The following is a 17,178-nucleotide window of genomic DNA, read 5'->3' as shown; positions in this document are numbered from 1 at the left end:
CAGGTGCACTTCATGTGCTTTATTCAGTGTTAAATGCTAATAATGTGAGTTTGAATGCCATTTTACGTGACATTTATTGCCGTACTACTGAAAGCAGCAGCAGATAGTTCACCTCAGATCTTGACAATAAAATAAACCATTTGAAATTGAACTTCAGAGCTATGACTCAAAGCCAACACATATCAGTGATTCAGCATCTACATTTAATAACGTTAAAGAGGTTTAATATGAATTAATTAGATTATAAACCCTAAGATTTCATTGGAGTGCAGTAAGTGCGCTATTCTGTGCTTCTGAATGGCTGTATTTAATTTTCTGTCGTGTTTCGTCTGGTGCCTGCTCACCTAATGTTTATGTTTGTAATATTTATGTTATTTGTTAATTAATAACCTCATGTGGAACTCTGAATCTGCATCTCATTTCGTAGTCTGCTACTGTCCACCAAAGGTCGCATTTCGGTCACGGACGCATGCTTTGAGAGCCTTGCAAAATGAATGAATGAAATACCTGTTTTCCACCAAGGCAACCCGGGGTGCTGAAATATATTTGGCTAAACTGGCAGTGGGTGGGTTAAAAAACCAAAACACAGACAGATGTTCCGGCACGTAACATACATTTTCAAAGCAGAATATCTGACTTTAGCATTGTTTTTCAGATAAACAAGAACGTTCACTTAGCATGTTTCTTGAATATCATCTTTAAGATTTGCACTTCAATTAAACTGCCCTTCACTCAAAGTTGGATTCTCTCTGTTTCTCTGTTTTCTTTGGAGCATGTTTCTTAAATATCTGCAAACATATTATAATGCTATAATATTATTTTAATGCTTTAGAAGAGTCAAAAACTTACATACAGCTCCTTTAAGAGGGCTAACAATTTTGACCTTAAAATGTATTATTTGTATTATTTAACTAAAAACTGCTTTTATTCTAGCTGAAATAAAAAAATAAGACTTTCTCCAGAAGAAAAAATATTATAGGAAATACTGTGAAAATCCCCTGCTCTGTTAAACGTCATTTGGAAAATATTTAAAAATACTTATATACAGGTGGGCAAATAATTTTGACTTCAACTGTGTGTGTGTATATATATATATATATATGTATATATATATATATATATATATATATATATATATATATATATATATATATATATATATATATATATATATATATATTCATAAATATGAAATATTTACTGAGTGTCAAGGAAATGTACGAGGAAATGATTTCTTTGTTTGCCCTTGTTAGCTGCTGAGGGCAATGAGGATATTTACGAGTGTCCAGAAGATCAACAAGCTGATTTCAGGTGATTGCATATTATTTTATGTTTAAAATTATTTAAAGGTGGCATGGAATGCATTCATGTATACAATATGTTAAATTGTTTTCTAATATCTACTATGGGGCTAAGGGAAGAGCAAAAATTCTTCAGAAATGGTTTTTCAGGTTTATTTTCAATATGAATTGGTCCTAAGTTGATACCTAAAAATGTCAAAGATGTTAGTATCAGTATGTTAGTTATAAGGATGTCTAATAGATAGAGTGCTCCAAAATGTTGACAAAATATGCGTTATAGATGTAAAACTGATATCAACATCCAAAGTTTGTCCTCTTCTTCCTAGAGCAGGGGTCACCAATCTCGTTCCTGGAGGTCCGGTGCCCTGCAGGGTTTAGCTCCAACTTGCCTCAACACACCATCCTGGGAGTTAATCAAGTATACCTACTGTAGTAAGACCTTGATTAGCTTGTTCAGGTGTGTTTGATTAGGGTTGGAGTTCAAATCTGCAGGACACCGGACCTCCAGGAACAAGTTTGGTGATGCCTGGTCTAGAGGATACGTCTCAAACTGCATTCCTGGAGGGCCGCAGCTCTGCACAGTTTTGCTTCAACTTTAATCAAACACAGCTGATCCAACTAATCAAGGTGTTTAAGACTACAAGAGACTATAATGCAGGTGTGAGTTGGAGGTGGTTGGAGCTAAACTATGCAGAACTGTGGCCCTCCAGGAATTGAGTTTGAGACCACTGGTCTAGAGGTTTATCTAACCAGTTTAAGAAAATTTGGGACCCGTTTATAAAATATATCCATGAACATGTTTTATTGTCAAATATAGACCAAGTCCTTGTTTCCAGCAAATTGATTCTTTTTCTTTCCTAAGTTCAAAGTAGAGTGTATTGTGTGATGTATTGTGTGACGCAGGGGGGGGGGGGGGGGGGGGGGGGGTCACTTTTAGAGACAGACCATTTAAAAGCAGGTGATTAATAATTATATGAACGTATGATCTCATACAGCCCCCCCCCCCCCCCCCCCCCACACACACACACACTTTTAAAATGTTCGCTACGCCACTGCCCAGAGGAAACCCATGCGAACATGAGGAGAACATGCAAACACCACACAGAAATGCCAACAGATCCAGCCGAGGCTCGAACCAGTGACCTTCTTGCTCTGATGCAATGGTGCTAACCATTGGATTTACGAATCACAGTTATTTGTTTGTTTGTTGGAGGAACGTCCTTACCCCAGGTGGAGGAGTTCAAGTATCTTGGGGTTTTGTTCATGAATGAGGGAAGGATGGAACGTGAGATTGACAGCCGGATCGAGGCAGCAGTAATGCGGTCAATGTACCAGTCCATTGTGGTAAAGAAGCAGCTGAACCGAAAGGCAAAGCTCTCGATTTACCGGTCAATATACGTTCCTATTCTCACTTATGGTCATGAGCTTTGGGTCATGACCGAAAGGACAAGATCTCGGATACAAGCGGCCGAAAATAGTTTCCTTTGCAGGGTGGCAGGGCGCACTATTATAGATAGGGTGAGGAGCTCTGTCACGCGAGAGGAGCTCGGAGTAGAGCCGCTGCTCCTCCACATCGAGAGAATCAGCTAAGGTGGCTCGGGTATCTGTTTCGGATGCTTCCCGGACGCCTACATAGGGAGGTGTGCCAGGCATGTCCCACCAGGAGGAGGCCTCGGGGAAGATTCAGGACACACTGGAGGGACTGTGTCTCTCGGCTGGCCTGGGAACTCCTCGGGATCCCCCCAAAGGAGCTGGAGGAAGTGTATGGGGAGAGGGAAGTCTGAGGCTCTCTCCTAAGACTGCTGCCCCCGCGACCCAGCCCCAGAAAAGCAGTAGAAAATGAATGAATGAGTCATTTGTTTACATACAGTAGATTTTTGGGGTTTTATCCTGTAAACTGCTGATGGCATTTCTTAAATCTAAATAAGTATGCACAAAATAATCATTTTCATATTGCCATATTTGCAGATGTTTATACAAATTTGTAGATGACACAATACCACCACTTTCCAGAAGATTTACCAAATTACTATTTGGTGAAATTAGATTTTTCAATGACAGATTACAACTTAGGGGTGGCATGGTGGCTCAGTGGTTAGCACTGTCGCATAACAGCAAGAAGGTTGCTGGTTCGAGTCCCGGTTGCATGGAGTTTGCATGTTCTCCCCGTGTTGGCATGGGTTTCCTCCAGGTGCTCCGGTTTCCCCCACAAGTCCAAAGACATGCACTATTGGTGAATTGGATGAACTAAATTGGCCGTAGTGTATGAGTGTGTGTGAATGAGTGTGTATGGGTGTTTCCCAGTACTGGATTGTGGCTGGAAAGGCATCCACTGTGTAAAACATATGCTGAATAAGTTGGCGGTTCATTCCGCTGTGGCGACTCCTGATAAATAAAGGAACTAAGCCGAAGGAAAGTGAATGGAATTGCAAATTTTGACCAATTACCAATTTATGAAAATAAAAATGTCTTTCTATTTGAATTTTGGAAGAAATGTTAGCATACTTTAATAGTTTAAAGTCATAACTTAAAACCTAATAAATGCATTAAAACCTCTTTAAACCTGTTATCTGCTTTATTTTACTGCTGTTTTTCAGCTTCCCCCCTCCACCTCCTTCAGATGGTTTTGAATTGAATGGTGAGGGTGAGTAAGACTGCATTTAAATTCCACATTAATGCATTACTATAATTTCAATGAGTTTCTAAGAATATGAGCACAGCTAAATGGAATAATATTACTGAATTTCTTTTAACATTAGATCACACAGTACAGCGTGACATTAGCAATGCCAAAACATTGGTTTGATTTCCTCACAGCGCATGAACAGTCAATGTGAAAAATATGATCCAGTGTATTATTATCACTTTACTGTAGATAATGCTGTCAAGTGCATAAATGTGCATGCCCTGAGATGTTTTATTTGGTTTAATGTTCAACAGGTGCCAATGATGAGACGTATGATGATGTGCTTCAAGCAGATTTCCCCCCTCCTCCCTCTTCTAACAGGTTTGATCATACGTGTAATTAGAATATAAGCATAAAAAACATTAGAATGTGTGGGTGCTATGAATGGTTGATCTGCCTGAAAATTAAGTTATACAGTTGAAGACAAAATTATTAAGCCCTCCTGTGAAATTGAGATTCTTTTTCAAAGATTTCCAAAGTGCTGTGTAGAGAAGATTAATTAAACACATTTTAAACATAATTTTAAGAACTAATTTGTAATAGTTTATGATTTAATTCGATTCATCAATGTACACTGAAAATGATTCATTGGATTTACTCATTTTTGGGGTGTATTTGTGTATTAAAAAGGTTGCAAGCAATTTACATGGGCTGAATTTAAGCTGAAATTAAGCTGAACATTACTATATTTAATTAGTTTGTTTAAATTCAGCCTGTTCTAATCGTTTGCAACCACTTACCTTAAAAACATTTAGTAAATCCAATAAAAAAAATGTTTTTGTGTACATTATAACATACTGTAGCTTAATATATATGGAAAAAACAGCAAAAATGTCCTAACAATATTTCAGATTGTGGAAACATCCCAGCATATCAGGCAGGCAGGAGAGTATGCTGGTGTAGTTCTATTTAAATTAAAATGGATTCAGTTCAGGTTAAAACAATGTCACTATTGAAGCTCAGTTCAGTTTTAATTAGTTCAGTTTAATACAAATACGCTTCACCAAAGCAAGCAGGCGACATTAGCAAGGAACCAAATGGATACGGGCCGGATCCAAGATTATGTGAACCTCAGGATTGTGGGTGGTCCTGAGAGCTGCGAGCCCTATAGAGTGAGTGTTTACAAGTGTCAAGTTCTGTGAAGGAGCTCCAGATGGAAACTGTTGTTTTGTGTTTACCTTATGATTAAAGTTGTTGCACGTTTGCCTTTTCCCGCCTCTGAATGAGCGAGTTTTAGCTGCTTGTACATTAAGGTAGCGTTCGGAAAAAACAAAACACCAGTGAAGAAACTGGACACAGAGGAACATAAAAATCTACTGCCAGCTAGTGTTTCGAAAATGTTATTGCAGAGCAACACAAGCAGCACGCAGAAGTATAAAAACATGACTACGCGCAAGGCATGCGCCGTGGGTCACGCCGATCACTCTACACAGAAGTTCAAACCAACTCTTAGGAGAAATGAGACAGACCAAGATGAGCGTAGACGCCATTCAAAAATTGCAGTGTCTTTTTGGGAAGTATTCCCCTTTGGAGTATTTGGATTATGTTATGTGTTAATTTATGAGATTGAATTTTATCTGTATGCTATAAATGGTTGATCTGTCAATCAAACTCTCTGAAAATCGAGTTATACAGTTAAAGACAAAATTATTAAGCCCTCCTGTGAAATTGAGATTCTTTTTCAAAGATTTCCAAAGTGCTCATTACAGAAGATTAATTAAACATGTTTTAAACCTAATTTTAAGTACTAATTTGGAATAATTTATGATTCAATTAAATTCATCAATGTACACTGAAAATGATTGATTGGATTTACTCTCTTTTGGGGTGTATTTGTGTATTAAAATGGTTGCAAACAATTTATATGGGCTGAATTTAAACAAACAAATTAAGCTGAACATTACTATATTTAATTAGTTTGTTTAAATTCAGCCTGTTCGAATTGTTTTCAATCACTTACCTTATACATTTAGTAAATCCAATGAATAATTTTTTTAGTGTACATTATAACATACTGTAGCTTAATATATATTTGCTTATGTATGTTGACGATACATAATATTGTACTAGTTAGTTTGCAAGATACTAGTGTTTAGCTTAAAGTGTAATCATTTGTTAGTTGAAGAGTAAATTCCATGTTGACCATTTTTATTAAAGGCAGTCAGTTCCCCTCAGAGATTCATTCATATTTACCTTTATATTTATTTATTTAGCAGTTGCTATTGTCCAAAGCGACTTACAATTGAGGAGGTATTCAGCGATTCAACAAGAAGAGGCAATACACACAAGACGTGCTAGTTATACAAAATAACTTTAGTAATTAGAAATAGCTAATACTTATTCAAAATAGCTCAGAAATTTTAGTGCAGTTTAGAGATTTTTTTTTAAAGAGAGAAATTGCTTCTAGAGGTGGTTTTGGTTTTATTTACTGGGGATCAGGTGGTCTCGGAAGAGATGGGCTTTTGGTTATCCTTTGAAGGATTGCAGTGAATCCGCAGTCCGAGTCGGAATGGGAAGATCATTCCACAAGCATGGAGCATTGAATGAAAAGGTTTTTGGAAAGTGACCTATAGCCTCTCTGCGATGGCAAGTTGGTGCTCGCTCTCTGACCAAAGGCTCCTGGAAGGGATGTAGACCTTCAGCAACATCTCATCTCATCTCATTTTCGTCCGCTCCTCCGGACCAAGAGACATAGTTCTTCGAGCGTGTCCTGGGTCTTCACTGAGGCCTCCTCCCGGTGGGACATGCCTGAAACACCTCCCTTGGTAGCCGTCCAGGAGGCATCCGACACAGATGCCTGAGCCACCTCAGCTGACTTCTCTCGATGTGGAGGAGCAGCGGCTCTACTCTGAGCTCCTCTCGGGTGACAGAGCTCCTCACCCTATCTATATTCCAACTGTATAGCGTATTTGTTTGGCATTTAAACTGATTTGAATTGTCAAATATCTGAATCAATTTTCAACCAGTTTGCAATTCATCTTTCCTGCCTTTTAACGACTTTAAAAGAGTTATACATATTTTATCTTGACTCGGCTAGATTATTGTAATTCCCTTTATGTGGATATTAGCCATGCCTCTATTACTCCTCTGCAGATGGTGCAGAATGCAGCTGATCGTTTGTTGACAGGAATAGCAAACGAGAACACACTATTCTAGGCTATTCCACAGTTTAGGAGCCATATATGGGAATGCTCGACCTCCTTTAGTGGACTTTTCTGTTTATAAATCTATCCTTAAAATGCATCTCTACTCCTATTTCTGTTTTATTTGTGCTTCGATTTAAATGGTGCATGCTTATACATCACTTTGGTAAACACTTGTTGTTTTTAAAAGCGGTTTATAAATAAACATCGACTTGACTTTATCGTTCAACATAGGCTCGTGCTGAAAACGTAGCCCTATATGCATTTCTGGAGATCGCGAATTACGTAGCCGAAGAACGTATGGCTGTATTTCGTTTTTAAAATGAACGCTATGGGCCGGTATGATGCCGTTTCTTTTTGCGGTTACCAGCTAATCGCTTATGTCTGTATGGATGGTTTTCCTGCTGTTACCAGTTAGCTTGCCATATATGTCAGCGGACTTGAGACGCAGAGAGGAAGAAAGGAGTTGACCATGATGACGGGTTTCTTAAAACTGTCGGTTGGGTATAGAGAAGTGGGTGGCCGGGTCAATCGGTGCTTTTGAAAACACTATTGGTTGGGTTTAAGGAAGGAGGAGGGTGGGTCAGTCAATCGGTCAGTCAGTCAGTCAGTTGACAGCAGCCTCTAGTGGATTTACACGAGAAGAGCAGGCGCAAATGGCACTCAATGGCACAATGGGACAATTTTGAGATCTGAAAAAGCATACACAGTGACCTCTGGTGGATTCGCGAAAACAAAAACTGCAAAAAACGTAGCTCCTGGGACGTATTTGGTGCTCTCCAGAAATGTATATAGCGGTACATTTTCAGAATGAGCCTGGGTTGTTATCGTTACACCCCTAGTATAGTCATCTGTTATTATTTTTTCTTTTAAGATAGTAAAATGACGTTCATATCACCTTATTCTCACTTGTTCACCGCAGTGTTCCACAGTTCAGCTCAACAAGCAAAGCAACCGAAATGGACCCGAAAAAAAAGAAAAAGTTTGAGAAGGAGGAGAAAGAGTTCAGAAAGAAGTTTAAAGTAAGACCCACAGAAGTTGAACTGTTTAACTCCCCCACAAACTAACCCTCATTGCCTTTATCTCGCAGTATAATGCAGAAATCAAAGTGCTGTATGAAGCTACTGTCCTCCAAACACTGGCGATAAAGAAGTTTGGTAATAAAGACTTGCCGGTCAAACCTGGAGAAACGATAGATGTGATCCTTCATCAAGCAGGCGACAAACTCATCGGCCGCAACAGTGAAGGAAAATGTGAGTTTGTCAAGGAAATAGAACATGTTGTGCTGTGAATATGCACCATTCCGGCAGAAGATTAAATCTAGTATCTCTATGTTTCAGTTGGCTATGTGTTTACTGCTAATTTGGAGCCGTAAGTACAATCCTCCTTGTGTTAAAATGTGAATAATTTGTTGTTTGTATGTTTGTATTTTGTTGAAATAAAATAAATCAGTTATTAGAAATGAGTTATTAAAACTATTATGTTTAGAAATGTGTTAATAATAGAAATAGAAATTGGGGGAATAAATTTGCATGACTAATAATTTTGACATCAACTGTAAAAGCTGCATATTTGTAAATATTTATGTAATTAATAAAGCAAGTATTGTGTAAAACCTTGATATAAAAAAGTCGCAGACTAATCAGTTGGCCGGTACTTTTGTTTTTTGTGTGTTTACTTTTCTTTCTTTAAGGGATGGCTCGGTTTATGATGATGTCGGTGATGGTAGGACATAACTTGCAGATTCTGAATATATATTTTGATTATTTGTGTAATCTGATAATTGCTTATTATTTGTTCTGCTTTCTTGTTTGTTACAGAGTGCATCTACGACAATGACTGAAGCATTGACAAATGCTTTTGAGTTTTCATCATCTTAAAGGGATAGTTCCCATAAAAATCTAAATTTACTCACCAGTTACAAACCTTTATGGGTTTCTTTATTCGGTTGAAAACAAAACATTTTTGAAGAACGCTGAAAACCTGTAACCATTGACTTTCAAAGTAGGAAAAATACCATGGAAGTCAATGGTTACAGGTTTTCACCGTTCTTCAAAATATCTTCTTTTGTGTCCAACAAGTGAAGGGAGAGTAAACAGTGAATACATTTTCATTTTTGAGTAAACTATCCCTTTAAACATGCTTATTTGCTGTTGATCATTTCATGAAAGCAATATATTATATGTTTATTATTATATTGTTTGAGAATGATGTATATATTTAGTGAATACTGTATTGTACATAGTATATACGCCTCAGTTAAATAAACAAATTTGTGATCTTAAAACATGTCCTTGAGTGAATTGAATGTTATACAGATTCTGAATAGTGAAAATGTATAATAATATTGTAGTCATATTTAATATATAGTAATAATGTAATATTTTTAATTATGTTACAAAATATTAGATAGATAGAAAAGGTTCTATCTGCGTTCTGAATGATTTTGAGCTTCAAAATTTGTGCATTCCATAGCAAACAGTACGTGTGTAACATTTGTTTTTTTAAATAAAGAGTCTTAAAATGTTAACAACTTCTAAAAAACATCCCATAATGTAAATAAGTTGTCAATTAATAAGATTATGTGAATAACTACATTTTGACAAAAATGACAGATAGAACCTTATAATTCTAAGGTGACTAGATAGATAGATAGATAGACAGACAGACAGACAGACAGACAGACAGACAGACAGACAGACAGACAGACAGACAGACAGACAGACAGACAGACAGACAGACAGACAGATAGATAGATAGATAGATAGATAGATAGATAGATAGATAGATAGATAGATAGATAGATAGATCTAGCAATATCACACAACTAGCAGTGTGATATGGCTGTATATCGGCACTAGTGGGAGACGTACGCCTTAGGGGGGTCACACACCAGCGTCCCACCACTGACGATATACAGCCATATTGAACTGCTACGAGTGTGTTATGGTATTTATGCAACAGTTCGATGGCATAATCGTGTATATAAAAAAAGAAAATCAAAACCCTTTTGAATGAGAAACTACTTTCTTAAACCATTTATTCACATCTGCAGCTGACATCAGCAGAAGCTGTAACTACTTCACCAACGTCACGTTAGAGCTAGTGTTCGAATGATTGTCTAGCGTAATGTCTAAAGTGATGACAAAACAGGTGATTTTGCTCACATTTTATGATTATAAGGCTGAACGGCATGAAATGCTATCTCAGTCTACAGGACCAGTATTTTTGTCTGTCGCAATAATTAACCCCCCTCCCCACCCCACCCAAAAAAATGCGAACAATACCAAAAACACTACCTGATTACTATGATATAAATACAGCACTACAATACACAAAAGAGAGAGATGAACTTAGAAAGTCACTTACCTGCTGTTTCATAATGATTTAATCAGCTGTAGTTTGCTGTAGTCTTTCCTCCTCTAAGGACTTATTATGCGGTCTTTGTCGCCATCTTGTGGCAGAACATCAACTGTCTTTGCTCTGCTCAGTATGACAGGCTGATGTCTGTGAACGCCCTAAATCTCTGAAATTATAAATATTTAAAATAGGCACTTTCCTTATAAATAAACTGCATTGATGCCATCCAAACAACTACATTCTCACCGAAAAAAGCCTCAAAAGTACATTATGTTGTCCAACAGCTGCAATATTTGTCAAACTGTAGTCGTCTGCTTGCCACTCGTGTGGGCAGAGTAATACACAGAAGGAAAAAGAGACTGTACGAGTTCTGATATTACTTTAATATCATGGCTATCAACCAATCAGATTCGAGAACCAGACATGAAGAGTTGAGATTCAAAAACCTCTAAATGCCATCTGAAAATTTCTCCTAAAATGAGAATTTTTGTCAGCCTCTTATGTTTTTGTTCAGTTATTTCACTTTAAAGGCAATGAAAATAACTTATTCCTCACTACAAAAGTAAAACTACTGAGCCTACACACAGGGGTCGGATAAAAACGCTCATTTTAGAAGAAAATATCAAACAGGATTTAAAGGTTTTTGTAACTCTTCATATATATATATATATATAATTATTATTTTTAATTTTTTGTGATTGCTTGTAATTCAAGATAGTATATTATGTTAACTATAATTAATTCATTGCCTACTTTTACCTAATTAATAATCTATTATTTAATTTGCAGCTCAGTAATGTCCATTTTTAATAATGCATAGGTAAATGATCTCAAATATAAATATATAATTTCATTTTATAACGTGATCTTAATAATCTAATTTCACATAATAATTATATGATTATACATCACACATCATTATGACTTTTTAAATATTTTTTCTTTCTCATATTATATTAAAAGAGCTTTTTCATAAAAGGGCTCAAAGTCCTTAGCATCGCTGCACTAAAAACACCGCGAGAGTTTACGAGAGTTCCGGTGTTGTGATGATGAACGTCCCTGCCAACATGGCGGTCAGCATCCGCGGCCGTCCGACCCGGAGTGTACGGATGAGAGGCAAGTTAACGGCACTTGCACCACATTCACAAAGCTCAACCGGCGCTCTTTAAAACCTTTCGCATGTCTTGTTTAACTTACAGCTCGGATAAATGCTCACAGTCTCTTTATTGTGCTGTTTTTTGTGTTTGACAGGTCGGAATGACAGCGGGGAGGAGAATGTACCGCTGGATCTTACGCGGGGTGAGAGTCACTATAGTGATAATAATAAAACACCTTTATAATGCTTCTCTGTAATAATACCCAACCTAAATTCAAGTGAAATGCGTTAGTATTTGCGAATCTCCTATATCTGGCCCTCATACAGCAGAATGAGGGGGTGAAGATGATGTTCACTGTCACAAAACCTAATGTGTGTCCTAAATAGACTGCACTATATGCGTCGCTAATGCCCTAGATATGCTGTCTAGCTAGCCAGCTCACTATGATTTGTGCAGTAGCTGTTGTTTTGATCTGAGATTCACAGCCCAGTCAGTTTGTTGTCTTGTAAACATCTACAGGTCAGCAGAATACATGCAGTGGTTGGGGTGTGTTAGTAAACATTCACTGCATCTCTTTGCCTTTATATGTTGCTTTATATATTAGATTTCACGTCTTCAATGTGTGGTTTGTGTAATCTGGTTTGTGTTAGATGCTGAAAGTCTTTGACGAGGCTGATCTTGATGAATCTTGCAGTGCAGTCGTGTCTCTTGAGAAATGTACTAAATAAAGACTTCAGCAGGGAAAAGGGTTTAATTGCAGTTGCTAAATGTAGATCATGATATCACATTCACGTAGGGCTGGGCGACAACAATCTCACATCACGATATAAAACATCTCATCGAAGTTGAAGTCCGCATTATTAGCCCTCCTCCGTGATTTTTACATCATTTTTCCAATATTTCCCATGTGATTTTTAACAGAACAAGGACATTTTCACAGTATTTGCTGTAATTTATTTCTTGTTGAGGTAAAGTTGGTTTTCTGTTTGCACATTTAGGCTTTTTCTAGGTAATAATATCATTTCAGAAAAGGATTATTTACAAATTCTAAACCGGGAAATCATATTAGCAGCTAATGACTATCAAAGTACAATGTTAAATGAAATATTAACAGTAAATTAAATAGTGCTAATGTTATTTTAAAGTCATTTTTACTTGTGATTTCAGACCGAATATTCAAAGTACCATGGTAAACAATATCGGGAGAATATCACAAGTTGTCACTGAACAAATGTGTAAATATAAAACCAACTTTATCTCAATTTATATCTTATAGAGGAAGTCTTTTTTCTTTTAGTTTGACTTGATTAAAGGTCAATATTATTAGCCCCATTAAGAAATATTTTATTTTTTCGATTGTCTACAAAGAAACCACTGTTATCCGATACCATTAACCAACCTAACCTAACACCTACCATATTATTATTATTATTATTATTATTATTATTATTAACATAATAATTATCATAATAAATAAATAAATGTCACTTTAAGCTGTATAATATCTTGCAGAGTGAGTAGAAAAAATATTACTGTCATCTTGGCTAAGATGAAAGAAATTAGTTATTAAAGCTATTATGTTTAAAAATGTGTTGAATAAAATATTTTCTTTATTAAATAGCATGGGAAATATTTTTAAAAGAATAAAAATTACACAGTAAGGCTAATAATTTTGATTTAAACTGTATGTGTCACAATATAGTACCATTTCTGTAAATTCAGTAAGCTAATATTTAATATCACTATTTATTTTTTACATTTTAATGTATATGCTCAGAGATTTGCTCATTAATATGTGATCATATTTCTCACTTTGTTTAGAACTTCCGGGCGAACATGTGATTTAAATTTAGAAACATACATTACTGGTCAAAAGTGGGGTCAGTTTTTTTTCTTGATGTTTTTTTTTTAAAGAAAATTAGAAAAATATTCTGTTCATCAAGGTGGCGTTTATTAAATGTAAAAAAAATGTTAATGATTTGTTAATTTTTTAAATAACTGGTTTCTTATTTTATGTGGTTTCAAATGAAATTTTTACTCCAGTCATTATTGTTTTTATTACTATTACCTTTAATAATAATAATAATAATAATAATAATAATAATAATAATAATAATAATTCATATAAGAGTGATTTCTGAAGGATCATGTGACTCTGAACACTGGAGTAATGAAGCTAAAAATTCATCTATATTATTTTATAGTGCAATACCAGTTTACAATTTGTACTGTGTTTTTGTTTAAATAAATGCAGCCTTGGTGAGCAGGAGACGCTTGTTTTAAAACATTTAACAATCCTACTGACCCCAAACATTTGACCAGAAGTGTATATGAAAAAAATCCAAATATTAAACACAAAAATGAATAATTACAGATCCAACATAAAAATACAAAATATCGCTAAAAAATATGCCAAATGTGAACATTGTATGTTCAAAGATAACAACGTTCTCACAATACTGTTACTCATGTTTCTGTGTGCATCGTTGTAATGGCGTGTAGTATTGTGATCATGTATATATTAGCATCAATAATGTTTTTTGTGACAGTACAGAATAAGCAATAGAGCATAATATGAAAGATAGACTTTTTATTTTGTTCATACATTCTACACTACCTGACAAAAGTCTTGTTGTCGATCCCAGTTGTAAAAGCAACAAATAATAACTTGACTTCTAGTTGATCATTTGGAAAAGTGGCAGAAGGTAGATTTTGCAGATGAATCATCTGTTGAACTGCATCCCAATCATCACAAATACTGCAGAAGACCTATTGGAACCCTCATGGACCCAAGATTCTCACATAAATCAGTCAAGTTTGGTGAAGGAAAAATCATGGTTTGGGATGACATTGATAATGGGGCGTGTGAGAGATTTGCAGAGTGGATGGCAACATCAACAGCCTGAGGTATCAAGACATTTGTGCTGCCCATTACATTACAAACCACAGGAGAGGGCAAATTCTTCAGCAGGATAGCGCTCCTTCTCATACTTCAGCCTCCACATCAAAGTTCCTGAAAGCAAAGAAAGTCAAGGTGCTCCAGGTTTGGCCAGCCCAGTCACCATACATGAACATTATTGAGCATGTCTGGGGTAAGATGGAGGAGGAGGCATTGAAGATGAATCCAAAGAATCTTGATGAACTCTGGGAGTATATCGTCATATTACAAAACCCTGCAAAATTATTTGTGCGATTAATTCATACTCAAGGTCCTAAGAGATTTTGTTTGTTTGAACATATATATTTTTTTTAAATATGGGAGACTAATCTATTGATTTGAGTAAATCTCATGGATCTTTTTTAAATATAATGCATTTTATTTTTTGTATCGGTTACATGCACTGCACTTTAGTCAACCATGGTGTTTTTTTTTTTTAAATGTGCTTTATAAATGAAGAATGAATGATATTTCACAGGGATAATTATGGCCTGGATATATTAACAGCAGTCAACTGTTAACCAAATTGTTTTTATTTAAAAGAATTTTAACTTTTTCTCCACAGAACCCTCAGACAACATGCGTGAGATCCTTCAGAACATTGCCAAATCTCACGGGGTTTCCAACATGAGGAAGCTCGGTCATCTCAACAACTTTGTTAAGGTAAAGATCAGCTTTGGTTTATTCAGAGATGGATCTATATCCGTTTGAATGTGATTTTACTTTGGGCTGCACACAATATATTTTTTTTAGCATCAATACAGTAATTTATGAGTCTGCAATAATCAGATTGCAGAGTCTGCCTTGTTGAGTTGGCATTATAGTCTATACAGTTCATAAGATTGTGGAGTCGTTGCAGAGTTAAACCTTAGTGTTTTTAGGGTCTGTGACTTTTATTTCTAGAGAGTTTAAACCGTTTGAGAACAGGAAACTATAATGTTTGTAGATTACAAATTACGTGTAAGTATGATAATTTTTAATAATTATTTACACACAAAACACAATCTAGTGTTATTTTACAACTGAATATAATATTTTTGTCTGAATGTTCCACAGAAAAACATGAAGTTGGTTAGAAATTACATTCATATCGCAATAAATTGCAGAAAAATGAAATATTGTGAGCTCAATTTTTTCCAGTATTGTTTATACATATTTTCTACTGATGAGAAGAATTGATGACCACAGTTAAATGGCGTCTGATGGCTTTTTTTCCCTACATTTTTATTTTTGCGCTGATTTTAAGGAAAAAGATGAAGAGTGCTTAATGTTAACATTGTAGAATATTTTAAAGTGAGTTGCTATGTGCATTCTTGGTTTCATCAAAAATAATTAAAATCCGTATGATTTGCAGTATTTATTTTTGATAGTTATTTATATTTTTTGCATTGCACATTTTCAGATTAAATAATAAATTAATAATCTATAAATGCCTTTGCATTTTCCTATGCTTAAGTCTGAGCATTAGATACAAATAAAGAAATGTTGGTGTACAAAGTTGATTTAATTCAATAAAAGCATCTACAAAGGGGAGGTTCCATAAATCAAAATAAGCAGTCAGAAAAAAATGCATTTTTACCATGTTTTGTAAGAATAAAAAGTGAAATTATGTCTGGTAACTGGTCTCAGATTTCTGACTTAAAAATTTAATTAGTCCGTTTAAAAATGATAACGTAGTTGAACTAAACCGATGCAATTGGAAATAGATGAAGTGTTAAATATAAATAGTGCTGCAGGGGTAATTATTATATTTTTACTGATAAGAGGAAATGATAACCACAGTTAAATGGAGTCTGATGTCTTTTTTCCCTATATTTTTTTTTTGCACTGATTTTGAGTCACTACCAGACTGCTGTTGTGTTTGCGATAAGGAGGGGGTGTTTGTGGGTGAGGTCTCTGAATAACACTGTTGAGAACCGGGATAGGAAAGTAACTGTATTAAAATAGGCACTGTCCTTATAAATAAACTCCATAGTTGCAATCTATATAAAAGGGAAAGATCGACTTAGAATATTACTTACCAGTTTAACAATGATTTGATCAGGTGTAGTTAGAAATCAGGCTGTTCTGATCTTATGAACAAGGGCTTATTATGCGGTCCTGGCGCCATCTTGTGGATGGGCAACGTCAACTTCCTTTGGCTAATGGACACCGACGCGCAGTCTCTCAAACATGATAAATATTTTGAAATAGGCACTATCCCTATAAATAAACTGTATAATTGCAATCTAAACTACTTAAAGCTTAAAAGTACATTATGTTGTCCAAAAGCTGCAATATTTGTCTAACTGTAAAGTTTCCTCTTGTCGTTGTATGTGGGCGGAGTAATACAGAAGAGTGAGGAGGCTGTGCAAATGCTGTTATTGCAGAATATCGCACAGCTATCAGCCAATCAGATTCAAGAACCAAAAAGAACTGTTTTGTGTGTGTGTGTATGTGTGTGTGTATATATATATATATATATATATATATATATATATATATATATATATATATATATATATATATATATATATATAATATATATAAATATAAATATAAATACATACATATACAGACACACATATACAGACACACACACAAATTAAATTGTGCTTTCTTGACAGACATACAAGTCAAGTAAAAAAAATGTTTGAATTTTTAAAACAAATTT

At 35.4% G+C, this 17,178-nt stretch overlaps 2 protein-coding genes across 2 annotated transcripts in view; both read left to right on the top strand.

Annotated features, from left to right (window-relative positions):
• LOC130228402 (FYN-binding protein 1) overlaps positions 1-9,208 on the top strand; it is a 37,445-nt gene extending 28,237 nt beyond the window's left edge. Inside the window, exons 13-20 of the mRNA XM_056456831.1 lie at positions 1,254-1,311; positions 3,899-3,945; positions 4,242-4,308; positions 8,053-8,152; positions 8,221-8,383; positions 8,471-8,501; positions 8,824-8,855; positions 8,951-9,208. Of these exons, the coding sequence (XP_056312806.1) occupies positions 1,254-1,311; positions 3,899-3,945; positions 4,242-4,308; positions 8,053-8,152; positions 8,221-8,383; positions 8,471-8,501; positions 8,824-8,855; positions 8,951-8,973 (521 nt within the window). The 3' untranslated portion in view covers positions 8,974-9,208. The remainder of the gene's footprint in view (positions 1-1,253; positions 1,312-3,898; positions 3,946-4,241; positions 4,309-8,052; positions 8,153-8,220; positions 8,384-8,470; positions 8,502-8,823; positions 8,856-8,950) is intronic.
• A 2,335-nt stretch (positions 9,209-11,543) lies between these two features.
• rictora (RPTOR independent companion of MTOR, complex 2 a) overlaps positions 11,544-17,178 on the top strand; it is an 81,380-nt gene continuing 75,745 nt past the window's right edge. Inside the window, exons 1-3 of the mRNA XM_056457330.1 lie at positions 11,544-11,606; positions 11,742-11,789; positions 15,091-15,188. Coding sequence (XP_056313305.1) covers positions 11,558-11,606; positions 11,742-11,789; positions 15,091-15,188 — 195 coding nt within the window. The 5' untranslated portion in view covers positions 11,544-11,557. The remainder of the gene's footprint in view (positions 11,607-11,741; positions 11,790-15,090; positions 15,189-17,178) is intronic.

Source organism: Danio aesculapii, chromosome 5 (genome assembly GCF_903798145.1).
Source record: "Danio aesculapii chromosome 5, fDanAes4.1, whole genome shotgun sequence".
Classification (NCBI taxonomy): domain Eukaryota; kingdom Metazoa; phylum Chordata; class Actinopteri; order Cypriniformes; family Danionidae; genus Danio; species Danio aesculapii.
The sequence above is the reverse complement of the archived record's forward strand: the minus strand, read 5'-3'. Positions and strand labels throughout refer to the sequence as shown.